The sequence below is a fragment of the Pelophylax lessonae genome (assembly GCF_965119305.1).
Source record: "Pelophylax lessonae genome assembly, chromosome: 4".
Classification (NCBI taxonomy): Eukaryota; Metazoa; Chordata; class Amphibia; order Anura; family Ranidae; genus Pelophylax; species Pelophylax lessonae.
The window spans coordinates 654,766,073-654,780,869 of record NC_138771.1 but is presented as its reverse complement, the minus strand read 5'-3'; the positions used below and the strand labels follow the sequence as shown (position 1 = coordinate 654,780,869).

Sequence of the window (14,797 nt, the reverse complement as noted above, 5' to 3'; positions counted from 1 at the left end):
CAGGTCCTTTTGCAGGCTTTGAAGAAAGAGGGAGCCCATGCACAGCAAGTTTTCAGAGCCATAAGAAGCAGATTCCTCAGGGTCACTGAGGATTAAAGTACCTGGAACTGCTTCCTCCCAGCCACGTACTACTCCCAAGAATTCTGCGGATGGAAAACCATCAGTTAGGGTTCACGCATGCCTTGCTCCGCTTTAATGCCTCCAAAGCTGCCAGAATCATCATCCTCCTCCTCCCTCTTCTCTTGTGTGTTCTGTGGCGTGGAAAGAATGGTGTCTGCATAAAGCAGGCCTTGAGAGGAAAAGAGGTCCTCCTCTTTCTCCTGCGGCTCTGCCGCAAGTGCCCTGTTCATATTTCCATGCAGAGTCTGCTCCAGCAGGAACACAACAGGGATTGTGTCACTGATGCGTGCATTGTAATGGCTCACCATCCTTGTCACCTCCTCAAATGTGGACAGTAAAATACATGTATCCTTTATAGGGATGTAACGATATTGACGATATCACGATATCGTATCGTCGTGGTCGTCTAGATATCGTCGTGGTTGGGTTACAATATTAAAAGGACAGGTGTCCGTCAAAAAGCAAGTGGAATAAACACAGTCCCGCGGAACAAATCATTGTTAACTACATAGACCAGAGTTTAAGGATTTTTTTTACTGTTTTTTTTTTTCTTGCAATGTAGATATTTTGATCTTTCTGATGAAAAACGTGAACATAAGCTAAATGATAGGTCAGTGTTTTTTTTAAAGGCTTTTTTACTGACTATTTTATTTAAGTTTAAACCTGACTTAACTTGATCTTTGTTTGCACTTAAAGGGAATTGCCTATTGTTTGTTTACAATTGTTCTAGCTGCTTCTTAACTTGAACATTGCACAGAAGAATCAGTTATGCAACCAAATATTACTATACAGAATATTGATGTTCCTGACTACAACTTGCACTTTAAAAGCCCTATGCGATCAGTGTTTTATGTTGTCATGGATCCATAAATACAACAATAAATTGCCTGTTGACTGGCAAAAGCAGAATAAATGTCGGTATTTTTTCGCTATTATCATCACAAACACTATCATGAGCTATTTAACAATACCGTGAGCTTTTCCACAATATCGCAATAAATATCGTACCGTGAGGTCAATATCGAAATTGTATCGTACCGTGAGATTTTGATATCGTTACATCCCTAATCCTTTATCAGCAGTCATTGGCATGGCGAAAAAAGCCAAGCCAGCCTGAGCCTGTCGTTGTGCCATACTCACACAGGTACTCATTGACAGCCCTCTGCTGCATGTTCAGCTGCTGCAGCAATGCCAAAGTCGAGTTCCACCTGGTGTGCATGTCACAAATCAGGCGGAATTCCCATTGAATTTCAGCCAGCTAAGCACTGGCTGTGTAGGACTGCCTGAAATGGCTACAGACTTTTCTGGCCTGGCTTCAAACCTTCCAACCCTGGATACCTATTTAAAAAAACACTGCACCACCAAATTGAGGATGTGCCAGGCATAGCTCATGTGTCAACTTTCTCTGTCTAAGGGCAGACAGGAAATTTTGTGCCATTATCACACACCACCATTTCTGGCTCCAGCTGTCGTGGAGTGAACCACCTCTAGGCCTGCCCCTGCAGAGCTGCCAGAATCTCTGCTCCTGTGTGACTCCTGTGCCTTGGACAAACCAGCTGAAGCACTGCATGGCACCTTTCAGCCTGACTCATTGAATAGCCCCTAAATGCTTAGGGGGTACTTGTTGTTCATGGGACAATTCAGCAAGGAGGGCATGAAGGAGAATGAGGAGGGGGTGGAGCTAACAAATCCTGCATCATTACTACTAGCTGTATGGAGATGTGGCGACAACAAGTTGCAGCCCTGAGTCCTGTCCTGGCTTCTTCCGAGTTGCAAGCAGAGTTACCCAGCGTGCTGTGAATTAAATATATTGTCCCTTACCATGCTTGCTGGACCACGTGTCAACAGTAACTTGGACTATTCTATGGTGCTATTCCTTCTGCGTGAGCAGTAGGGTTTTTTTTGTGGCACAGCAGCACTAAATGTATTTAGGGCATAATTGCTGTCCTCTCTTTTGTGTCGCAAGTGCTATTCTTTCTGCATCTGCAGTGGGTTTTTTTGTTGGCAGAGCAGCGGCACTAATTTTATTTAGAGCATAATTACTGTCCTCCCTTTTGTGTCGCAGGTACTATTCCTTCTGCGACAGCAGTGGGGTTATTTTGTGGCGCAGCAGCACTATTGTTATTTAGGGCATAATTGCTGTCCCCCCTTTTGCGTCATAGGTGCTATTCCTTCTGCATCAGCAGGGGTTTTATTTTTTTTGGCTTTATTTGGTTTTTCTATATTAAAAAAAGCACCCAAGCACCACATTCCCTTCCCACGCTCTATAATAAAAAGTTATAACAACCCCCCCCCCCCTAAAAAAAAATAAAAAAACTGTTTATAGTGCACCAAGCAAAAAGGTATTGCACCCAAGCATCATATTTCCATCCCGCATTCTATAAAAAAGTTATAAACCCCCCCCCCCCCAAAAAAAAAATCCCCATCATGTTCGAAAGGCCAACAAGGAGAGGCAGACTCTCACAGGCCACTAAAAGATGGCAAGCAGCTTCTGTGTCCACAGTGAAGAGTGGTGGTCACGGACATGATGCATCCACTGCAGGCAGGGCATGCTTGTCCTCTTTTCTGGTGCTGGCCATGTTATTGAGCCACAACATGCAGAAGAGTTGGTGGAGTGGATAACTAAGCCGTCCTCATCCTCCTCATCCTCTGTCACCCAGGCTCATACTAGTTTGCCTTCCACCACAGCTGCCAAAGTGGCCTATTCCACAGGCTCCTTGTCCACAGCTATGCCTTCCGTAGCCTTACCATCATGCACGGAGGAGTCACCTGAATTATTCAATCATAGTGTCAGTTACATGATGTTGGAGGATGCACAGCAATTTGAATACTTCAATGTTGGTTCCCAGGTTGAGGAAGGGAATAACGTGAGCCTAGAGAAAAGGGGTAACAATGACCTACAAAAAACTAGTAACCATGTTCCCCCAGCTGCAGCATACTGCCAAGTTTGCACCAGTGACGAGGAGGGAAGGGATGATGAGGTCACTGACTGTACTTGTGTGTCTGAGAGAATAGGAGGAGGAAAGTGAGGAGGAGGAGGTGGAACAACTCCAATGAGGCAGGATGTTCTCCAGGGGCTGGCTTAGGGGCAGTCACCCTTTTTCATCACACCACAGAGCTCCACAGTTTCAGGGCGCTGCTAACACCCCGCTGACTTCCAAAAGTTCATTGGTGTGGGCTTTTTTCGACATATGTGCAGCAGACCCCAGCGTTGCTGTTTGCAATGTCTGTCTGAAGCAGGGCAAGGGTGGCCAGAACACCAGCCGCTTGTAATGTTCTGGTACCTTTGGGTACCCTAATTACTCTTTCATAAGTGTATGCGCCCCACCATTCTCTTTTGGTAAGGTGCGCATACACCTTTAAGACTGATGCTGTCATCACTGAGCGCCGGACTGATGGCTATTTAGATCGCCGGCTCTCACTCACATGTGTTCGTTCAAACTGCTTTGTGCCTTGATGCTAACCTGTCTTGAAGCTCTCATGCTTGCAAGCTTACCTCGCTGTCGGAACCACGCTGCGCTGATCCCTGTATCCCGCTACCGGATCATCCGCTCTTGCCGAACCTCTCCTCTGCTACATTGCTATTAGTGATAAGTACCCCGTAGGGGAAACCTCTATAACTTTCATACTAAAGCTTACACTATCTAGCTCTGCATACTAAGGACTATTACTACATCTGCATTATCTAAGATTGCTAGCTCTTCAGCCTACTACCACCTGTTCTTGCACTGGGTTGATCTCTCTTGTATGTCCACCTGCTACTCTGTCATCTGCTACCATACATGATTGCTAAACCTATCTGCATCTCATCTGCTACTATCTCACTTTCAAGAACATTTCCTTTCAAGTGTCTGTCATCTACCATCTCTACCCAACCTGTCTCTTCAGCCTATCATCACTGTGTTACTATATACATAAGTCACTCTAGGAAACATCTTATTGAGTGTGTGTATTTACTTGCTGAATTGAGATCCTCCACACATGATGAGTCATTGGGAGTTGGGAATGGTATCTCAGCGTTTCTCTACATGACTACTGAAGTGGAATATTTCTGCAGCTGAAAATCCACACCATACAAAAAACGCAGGAGCGTTACAGATTGAACAAACCACAAATGGATTCAGCAGAAATAACCACTCAGATGACACAATTAAAACAGCAAGTACCTGCGTTAATACACGCACTTGCTGAATTAAAAGAAGACAATCAGGCTCTGTCGCAGCAGGTAATTAGACTGACACAACTTACCACTGCTCAGTCCCCTGAACCCAAAATAAATCCTCCTTTGGTATTTACAGGTGATTGCAAAAAATTTCGCGAATTTAAAAACGCATGTGAGTTACTTTTCTTGCTAAAACCCCGTACCTACCTTACTGATCACATTAAGGTTTGTACTATTATTTCTTCCCTAACAGGCGATCCTCGGGCCTGGGCAGACTCTCTTTTTGAGAAAAGCGACCAGCTTCTCAACTCCTATGCCTTGTTCCTAGCAGAACTCACTAGCCTATATGATGATCCCAATAGGCAGAGTACTGCCGATCTTCAATTAAGATCCTTGAAACAAGGTGGGAGACCTGTAGAGGACTTTGTCGCAGAATTCAAGAGATGGACCCTTGATTCAGAATGGAATGATGCAGCTCTGAAATCCCAATTTAGGCTTGGCCTATCAGAGGCCGTTAAGGACGAGCTCGCCCGAGCGGATCTGCCAAAAACCCTGGATGCATTGATACAACTCAGTATCACCATAGATAGAAGACTACGAGAAAGAAAGGCTGAGAAAATGGGAATGCCATTATGCAGTTTTTCTCGGATTTCGGCCGTTGACCCCGTTCCTATGGAGATAGGAACCATACGCCCACCTCTATCAACTATGGAAAGAGCCAGAAGACGATCTGGTAATCTCTGCTTGTACTGTGCATCCCCGGATCACAAGATAAACGTCTGTCCCCTAGTCTACAAAAAGAAGGGTGAGTGTTCACATGTCCTGCTAGGGGGATTGACAACTTCAATCACTAACCCTTACCTTTCTGTTTGCTTGACATTACAGTGGGACCAGAACAGGATTACTACTAAGGCCATGATTGACACAGGATCTTGTGGAAATTATATTGACATACGTTTTGCTGCTTTAAATAAAGTTCCTATTATTTCTAAACTTAAACCTGTCTCAGTGAGTCTTATTAACGGTGTTCCTTTATCCTCTGGTCCGATCACTGATCAGACACAGGCACTCCTAGTCACTACTAACGGGTCTCATATGGAGACCACTACCTTCGATCTAATATCTTCACCCCACTTTCCCATTGTTTTGGGACTTCCCTGGTTGCACACACATCAACCAACCATAGATTGGAAGGAACGGACCCTGACCTTCCTCTCTTGCTATTGCGAGGGTAAGTGTAACCTCCCGTCTTTCGGGAAGATCCTGTCTGTGGTGACAGATGAGATTGCACCACTATGTTATCAGGATCTCTCTGAGGTTTTTCTTGAGAAAAATGATCAAGCACTACCTCCCCATCGAGACTATGATTGTAGCATTGATCTACTCCCAAATAGCAAATTGCCGTTCGGTCATGTTTATCCTCTTTCACAGGATGAACTTTCCCATCTCAAAGACTATTTGGATGAGAATTTGGAAAAAGGTTTTATTAGACCTTCCACTTCTTCCACAGCAGCTAAGAACAAAAAGGCGGATGCACTATCACGACTAACTGAAGAAAACTACTTCGAAATCCCTTCCGTTCCTATAATACCTCACAAACGCATTATTGGAGTTGTCCGTTCCTTGAAGGAAGAGGTTTTGCATGGTATAAGTTTGGATTCACCCCCACCACAACTAAATACTGATGCAGAAGGCTTCCTCTACTACAACGACAAACTTTACATACCACCTACCATACGCACCAAGATCTTGGAATTATCGCATGATGTTCCAATGGCAGGACATATGGGTATGACAAAGACTATTAATCTGATTGCCAGGCAATTCTGGTGGCCTGACATGAAAACATCTATACAAAAATTCGTCTCTTCATGCAATGTCTGTGCCAGGTCCAAAATTGACACTACGAGACCATCCGGTCTACTATGCAGTCTACCAATACCCCAAACTCCATGGGAAGTTGTGTCCTTGGACTTTATAGTGGAATTGCCTCCTTCCAAAGGATTTAATACCATCTTAGTGTCAGTGGACCATCTGACAAAAATGGCACATTTCATTGCTATTCGCAGACTACCTTCGTCCAAACAAACGGCAGAACTCCTGATGAAACATGTCTTTAAGTTACATGGTATCCCAAAAACTCTTCTGTCTGACCGTGGATCACAATTTATTTCCAAGTTCTGGCAAGAACTATGTCACATACTACGGATCGAGCGGAAGCTCACTTCTCCTTACCATCCGCAGACCAACGGACAGACTGAAAGAGTCAACCAATGCATCGAGCAATATTTACGTTGTTACACTTCTTTTTTTTTTTTTTTTCCATTAAAGAAGTTTTTATTAGGTTTAAAAGGAACAGTACATTTTATGACATAGCATAACAAAGAAAGGGTATACAAATTGCAACACGGATATGTACAGCAGTTAGAATTTAGAATTGTCATACAATTATACCATTAAGAGTCTTGGGCAGACCTTTCGGGACGTAATGTGTCATCTAATGCAGTATTCGTCTGCCAGCATGGATGCACATAAAGATTTGGATGTGGGCATCAATAGGTAGAGAGGGATGAGGGAAGAGGGGGGGGGGGGGAAGAAATGGGAGAAGAGAGGAATGAGAGAAATGGGGAGGAAGGAAGAGCAGGGAGAGAAGGCCGGAGATACATAGGAAGGAGGGGGAGGAGAGAAGGGGGGGAGGAGAGTGAGGGGTGAAAGATGTGGGGGGGGGGGGGTATGGGAAAGGAGGGGAGAGGAATGGGGGGATAGAAGAATTGGAGGAAAGGGGAGGGAGGTAGGGGGAGGAGGGGAGAGGGGGGGGGAAGGGGGCCGGGAGGGAAGGTTGGAGGGAGTGAGAAGGAAGGAAGGTAGAGGAGAGGGGGGGGGAAGGAGGGGAAAGAAGGAGGAGGGGGCAGGGGAGGAAGGAATAATGAAGAAAGGAGGGAGGGGGGGGGAAAGGGAAAGGGTAGGGGAGAGGAGCAACGAGGGGAGACAAGGAAGGAAGGGATGGGAAAAAACATAATAAGAGGGGAAGAAAGAGAAAAGAAAGGGAGAAGAGAAAAAGAGAAAAGAGAAAAAAAAGGGGGGGGGAGGGAGGGGGGAGGAGGAGGGGAAGGAAGAGGGGGGGAAGGGTTGAGGAGACCACAGGTTCGGAAAACAGGGGAAAGAAAAAGGGGAGGGGAGACTAGTTTGTGAGTTGTCTGCAAATCATCATCACATTGTATACATCAGCCATATCCAGCAAAAAGTAGGGAACTGGTGAAATTAGGGGATAGCCATTAAACATAACAGAAAAAGAAAAAACAAAAACAAAAAACAAAAATAACCGGTCAGCAGAGTAATCCTAAATCAAATTATCAGCAAAGCAAGATTAATAACCCTTAGTCGAGATCCAAGAGGACCACAAGGACCATTCACGGTCAAATCTGGCGCTGCGACCAGCTTTGCATGCGAGAATGCCCTCATATACAGAATTAGTTTTGACCATGGCAATGACCTCTGAGGGGTTGGGTACAATATCTGATTTCCATCGTCTAGTCACCAGGCCGCGGGCGGCCAGTAGTATGTGGGTAACTATGGAGCTACTTTCTATAGGGAACCTCTCAACCCCTATATTCAATATCGCCATTGCTGGAGATGGGCGGGTTATCACCCCAGTAATCTCTGAGATTATGGAGAATATCTTGTTCCAGAAACTGGTCAGGTGCTTGCAAGACCAAAACACATGAACAAGGTGGGCTACGTCGCCACACCCCCTCCAGCACTGGGGTGAATAGTTTGGTACAAACTTAGAAAGGCGGTATGGGGTGAGGTACCATCGCAGGGTGATCTTTTGGGACAGTTCCCAGTGGTTTGTGCAAGATGAGGCTTGCCTAACCGAACGGAAGGCTGCTTTCCACTGCTCATCAGTAAATGAGTCCCCTAGATCCCCCTCCCATTTTGTAAGTGGGACACTTTTGCAGTAATCCAACTTGTTGTGAAAAAGGTTGTAGAAAAGGGAGGTTCCTTTAATCGAGCGGAGGTTACCCCGCAGGAACGTCCAGCCCCTTAGGGGCAAGTGGATATGAGGGGATGTCAAGGAGCGGAGGAAATGGGCGAGCTGTAGATACCTGTAATGCTCAGAGGAGGGGAGCGCGTATTCCGCCTGTAGGGTTTGAAAGGATTTGATGTTGTCTCCTATCAGAATATGGTCCAAATTCGTAATGCCCCTACTAGTCCACATTCTGAAGGAGGAGTGAGGGATAACTATTTCCAATACTTCCGTGGGGATAGGGACCCTCGCTTTTTGGGATGACGGTAGTGCACAAGTCGCGAACGCCCGCCAAGCCAACAGCGAGGCCCTGACAGAGATGGGCAACTTCTCTAGCGGCAATGGGCGCCACACATCTGCCAGGAGCACCGTCCGCAGGGGAAGGGGAGAGCAGATGTCCTCCTCCAAAGAACTCCACACCGTTTGGCACCCTGGGGCCACCCAGTGCTTTAATTGAGCCAAGTGCGAGGCGAGGAGATAGTCACCGATATCCGTCATGCCCATTCCGCCTGCGGTCCAGTGTTTAGAGAGAAGGGAGTGGGCACTTCTTGGTCTCTTCCCCTTCCATACCAACCCCTTCAGTGCTGTCTGAAGCGATGCGAGAATTTGACGGGGGACAGGAATAACTAAGGACCTAAATATGTAGAGGATCTGAGGTAGAATAATCATTTTGAACGAGGCAAGGCGGCCCGACCAGGTGAGTTCAGTTTTCAGGATTCTCTGGCACTCCTGCGTAATTTTAGTTACCAAAGGGGGGAAATTCGTAGCAGCCAATTTATCCACCGTTGGGGTCAGTAAGATCCCCAGATAAGGTATGCAATCTCGTTTCCATGTATAGGGGTACAGAGATTGTAATTTACGACTCAGTTGTTGAGGTAAGCCCAGGGGAAGGATCAAGGACTTCGCAAAATTAGCCTTATAGTAGGAAACCAGGCTAAACCGCTGCAGCAGGGAGTGTGTAGCCGCTAGGGATTTTTCTGGGTCCGTCATGAAGATTATAACATCATCTGCGAACAGGTTTATTACATGGGAGCGCAAAGGGGTCACAAGGCCCTTGATGTGAGGAGAGGATCTAACGGCCTCCGCCAGAGGTTCGATAAGAAGGTTAAAAATTGAGGGGGAGAGTGGGCAGCCCTGCCTCGTTCCATTGGTGATTGGGAAAGCTTTTGAGAGCATATTAGAGGTGTACACCTTCGCGGAAGGGTTGGAATAGAGCGCTAAAATCGCACTCAAGATAGGTCCCCGGAAGCCAAACCGCTGCAACACCCTGGTCATGTATGTCCAATGGACCCGGTCGAATGCCTTCTCCGCATCCAAAGAGCAGCAGAGAAGGCACCCGACCGGACCCTGCTCTGTCTATAAGCCCTATGACCCTTCTTGTGGCATCCGACGTCTGTCGTCCCTGAACAAACCCGGATTGGTCCGGGTTGATGAGATTCGGCAATATAGGGTGAAGTCTAAGGGCCAACACCTTAGCATACAGCTTGACATCCGTGTTCAATAAGGATATCGGTCTAAAATTGGGGGGAGAAGTAGGCTCCTTGCCAGGTTTGGGTAATGTAACAACATATGCTTGGAGTAACTCCCCTGGCATGGAGGCAGAGGCCACAGCAGCCGCAAACATCAAGGCTAAGTGAGGACTAAGCGTCTTTGCATACTTCTTATAATATAAGTTGGGGAGTCCATCAGGGCCCGGGGATTTACCGGAGGGAAGGGTGCGTATGGCCCGTTCCACCTCGGCCGTCGTGATTGGGGTGTTCAGAGCTTGCAGGGCGGAAGGGTCAAGTGTCGGCAAGTTTATGGACGCCAAAAAATCAGAAATAAGTTGATCGGTTGGTTGAGGGGTGGAAGGGTCATCTTTAAGGTTAAGGATCCATAATATTTAGCGAATGCGTCAGCTATGTCCTGCGGGTTCATGATTTTTGAGTTTGTGGCGGGATCCAGGAGGTATGCAATTCTGTTTTTGACGCGTTTAGCCTTAAGTTTATTCGCCAATACCTTCCCGGCCTTGTTACCTGCCGAGTAGTGGGAGAGTTTCAGGGCTCTAAAATATTTGTCTTGGCTCTCAACCAGTAGGTTTCTCAGATCCGATCTAAGTTTGAGTAATTGTTGGGCAAAGCGAGGATGGGGGGTGTTCTTATTTAGGGGTTCTAAGCGCTTGATCTCTGCCATGAGGTGGTCCAGCTGCCGTGTCCTCTGCCTCTTAAGCCTTGCACACAGTTTAATAAGTATCCCCCGAATAAAGGCCTTGTGGGCACACCAGATCACCGTGGGGTCAGAAACCGAACCCTCATTATGCAAAAAGTATTCCTCAAGGTGTCGCTCTATCTGAGAGGCAAATTGAGGAGAGTCTAGCACCTGTGCATTCGCCCTCCAGAGATACGCTGGACCCGGGGTACGATCTTCCCGCACAGAAATGGATACTGGGACATGGTCGGACCACGTGATGTTATGAATGCTCGAGGTTTGTGCCAATTGTAACAGACGCTTGTCAACCAGTATCATATCAATGCGGGAATAGGTATTATGTCTCAAGGAGTGGAATGAATAATCCCTCTCCCCCGGGTGGTGGCATCTCCACACATCAAACATCTCCACCTCATGAAATATAGATTGTAAAGCCGGAGGCGATCGCTTGGGTGAGGAGGAGATGTCCAACGCGGGGTCCGCCGTTGAGTTAAAGTCCCCACATACTACCAAGGAACCATACTTGTGCTTGTCCAATAGTCTGAACATCCTTCGCCAGAAGCGTATCTGACGCGTGTTGGGGGCATATGCATTCAAGATCGTATAGGGGATATTGTTCAGTTCACACTGCAGTATAAGATATCTTCCCAGCGGATCTGGAACAACCCTGTGTAGGGAAAAGGCTACAGAGTCTCTCACTGCTATCAGAACTCCCTTGCGTTTACAACTGTCCGAAGCTGTGTAAACATGAGGGAAACTTCTGTGTGACAGCGTTGGGGCTGAGGACTGCATAAAATGAGTCTCTTGTACACATAGGAGATCACTTTTCAACTGTAGAGCCTCACGCCACATAGAAGCTCGCTTGGCAGGATGGTTGAGGCCGTGTACATTGAAGGAGGTGATTGTGATAGCCATCATTTAAGCGTGTAGGCGGTGGTGATATTACCTGATCCAGTACGACTTCGTAGGGAGCACAGAAATAACCATCCGTGGAGCCACAGTGAGCAAAGAAGGCAGGGGCCGTCCGCAACCTGTGTCCACACGAGGTGTCCATAGTCCATGGGTTTAATCTGCTGACCAAAAAGGAGTAGAAAAAAAAAGAGAAACAACAAAACATAGGTGCAAAGATGAAATGCTCGTAATATGCATAAAAAATTGAGAACAAACTCGTGAGCAGGTTTACTGCACATAGTCATGGGGGGAGGTTTGGGTGGGCACTACGGCCAGGCTCAGGGAGAGGGTCTCTGTGGAAAAGCTTGAGGTGGCGACCCCTTGGGCTGCTTCTTCCCCTTTTTCTTATGGGTGACCGTTTGCCAGTCCTCAGGTAGTGGGGAGATGCGCCCGGATGGCCTTGGAGGGGTGTTGTCTTGGTCCGGGAGGAGACCCCAAGACTGAAGCAAGTCCAGGCCAGCTTGCATGGTGGTAATAATGTGGGGCTTGTTGTTGTACGTGACCGTAAGCTTCACAGGGAACCCCCACCTATAGATAATGGAATGATTCCTGAGGATTTTTGTCAGTGGGTGTAAAACCCTCCTTTGTTGCAGGGTGTATTGTGACAAGTCAGCAAAAAGCTGGAGTCTGGAGTACGCCTCCGGTATAGGATCCCTCTTTCGGAATGCTGACATGAGGCTGTCCTTTACATGATAAAAATGAATCCTCATAATAACATCTCGGGGATCTCCTCCGGTAGGTGAGAAGGCTTAGGGAGGCGATGAATCCTGTCAATGACAAGTTCAGACTGTGGTGTGTTCGGGAGGACTGCTAAAATAAGGTCTCGTGCATATTGGTCCAGGGCACCAGGGTGCACCGACTCTGGGACCCCCCTGATCTTTACATTGTTCCTTCTCGACCTATCCTCTATGTCAGCCAATTTTGATTTGAGCTTGTCAATCTCATCCTCATGGGTATAGTGGGCATCGATCAGTTCATTGTGTGAGGCTGCAAACTCCCCCATCTTGGATTCAACCCTGTCCATGCGTCCTCCCAGGGCCTGCGCCTCCACCTTAAATGCAGCGACACATTCCATCATATCCGCGTGCATGGAAGCCCGCAGGGACATCATCATGTCTCTGAGTCTGACCTCAGAGACCGGCTTTTCGCTGGCAGGGAAGGTGTCTATGTTAGGGGACAATTCCCGGGTAGTGTTGGTGGACGAAAGGTCCCCCTGGCTTACCTCCACGGCCGACATGTCTCCCGATAGTCTGGGCTTGCTCTTTACAGGACTCCTGGACATCGGGGTGGAGGCCGCCGGGGACCTAGTTTGTCCCGCCTTCTGTGCCGAGGTATGTGGAGGGCTAGGCGAGGAGTGAGATGTCCCGCTGGATGAGGCCGGAGATCCGCCGCCGCCGCCATCTTGGCTGCGTTGCTTGTCCTGGGCCATAAAGAAGTGCTGGAGCTGCCATGGCTGGCAGGTATCCTTCTTCTTCTTAGCCATCGGTATCGAAGGCAGGGCGAGTCCAGCAATCACACAGGCAGGAGCAGGGCGATTTGCGAGGTGTTAGGGCGCCGATGGTAGTAGATTCTCTCCCTGGTCTGGCGGAGCTCTGTGCTCAGACGTCCATGCTGTTACGCGGCGGCCCGTTGTTACACTTCTTACCAACAGGATGATTGGGTGGATCTTCTCCCTCTGGCAGAATTTGCCTACAACAACGCAACCCACAGTACGACCATGCAGAGTCCGTTCTACTTGAACTATGGGTTTCATCCCTCTATTCTTCCACCACGCATCCTTCCTTCAAATAACCCAGTAGCTTCAGACTATCTTACCCAAATAAAGGACTCTCTGGGTTTGCTTAATACTACCATTGCACAAGCTCATAGTCAACAAAAGAAATACTATGATCTTCGCAGAAGACCTTCTCCTCAGTACGCTATCGGGGACCTCGTTTGGCTCTCAACAAAAAATTTAAGACTGAAAATCCCTAGCAAAAAGCTTGGACCTCTGTTCTTGGGACCTTTCCCAATCAAGAAACTTATTGGAAAAGCTGCAGTACAGCTTACATTGCCAATAGACCTCAAAATACATCCCATTTTCCATGTGTCGCTACTAAAGCCCCATGTTCCTGACCAAGGAATAAGGCCTACTATCCCACCTCCTCCTCCTGTACAAGTTGAAGGTGGAGAAGAATATGAGATAAAAGAGATTCTGGATTCCCGTATCCACAGAGGAAGACTTCAGTACTTGGTTCGATGGAAGAACTATGGGCCCCAAGACACCTGGCTAAACACCTCTGACATACATGCCTCTAGATTAATCCGCAATTTTCATGCGAAGTACCCAGACAAACCAGCTCCAGAGGCCTTCAGGAGCCGGCCTTAAGGGGGGGGTACTGTAATGTTCTGGTACCTTGGGTACCCTAATTACTCTTTCATAAGTGTATGCGCCCCACCATTCTCTTTTGGTAAGGTGCGCATGCACCTTTAAGACTGATGCTGTCATCACTGAGCGCCGGACTGATGGCTATTTAGATCGCCGGCTCTCACTCACATGTGTTCGTTCAAACTGCTTTGTGCCTTGATGCTAACCTGTCTTGAAGCTCTCATGCTTGCAAGCTTACCTCGCTGTCGGAACCACGCTGCGCTGATCCCTGTATCCCGCTACCGGATCATCCGCTCTTGCCGAACCTCTCCTCTGCTACATTGCTATTAGTGATAAGTACCCCGTAGGGGAAACCTCTATAACTTTCATACTAAAGCTTACACTATCTAGCTCTGCATACTAAGGACTATTACTACATCTGCATTATCTAAGATTGCTAGCTCTTCAGCCTACTACCACCTGTTCTTGCACTGGGTTGATCTCTCTTGTATGTCCACCTGCTACTCTGTCATCTGCTACCATACATGATTGCTAAACCTATCTGCATCTCATCTGCTACTATCTCACTTTCAAGAACATTTCCTTTCAAGTGTCTGTCATCTACCATCTCTACCCAACCTGTCTCTTCAGCCTATCATCACTGTGTTACTATATACATAAGTCACTCTAGGAAACATCTTATTGAGTGTGTGTATTTACTTGCTGAATTGAGATCCTCCACACATGATGAGTCATTGGGAGTTGGGAATGGTATCTCAGCGTTTCTCTACATGACTACTGAAGTGGAATATTTCTGCAGCTGAAAATCCACACCATACATAAAACGCAGGAGCGTTACACCGCTTGGACACCACATGCTTGATAAGACATATGACAACCTGCCATGCAGTCCATTGGCAACAGCACCTGAAAGACCCACATCATAATAAAATGCAGACTTCTCCTTGCTCCTCATCTGGAATCTCTACCCCTACTATACCTC

At 47.3% G+C, this 14,797-nt stretch overlaps 1 protein-coding gene across 1 annotated transcript in view; it reads right to left on the bottom strand.

Annotated features, from left to right (window-relative positions):
• LOC309553046 (uncharacterized protein) overlaps positions 1 to 14,797 on the bottom strand; it is a gene marked incomplete at both ends in the record, with an annotated part of 81,118 nt that overhangs the window by 7,647 nt on the left and 58,674 nt on the right. Inside the window, one exon of the mRNA XM_082253945.1 lies at positions 10,325 to 11,233. Within this exon, the coding sequence (XP_082110071.1) occupies positions 10,325 to 11,233 (909 nt within the window). The remainder of the gene's footprint in view (positions 1 to 10,324; positions 11,234 to 14,797) is intronic.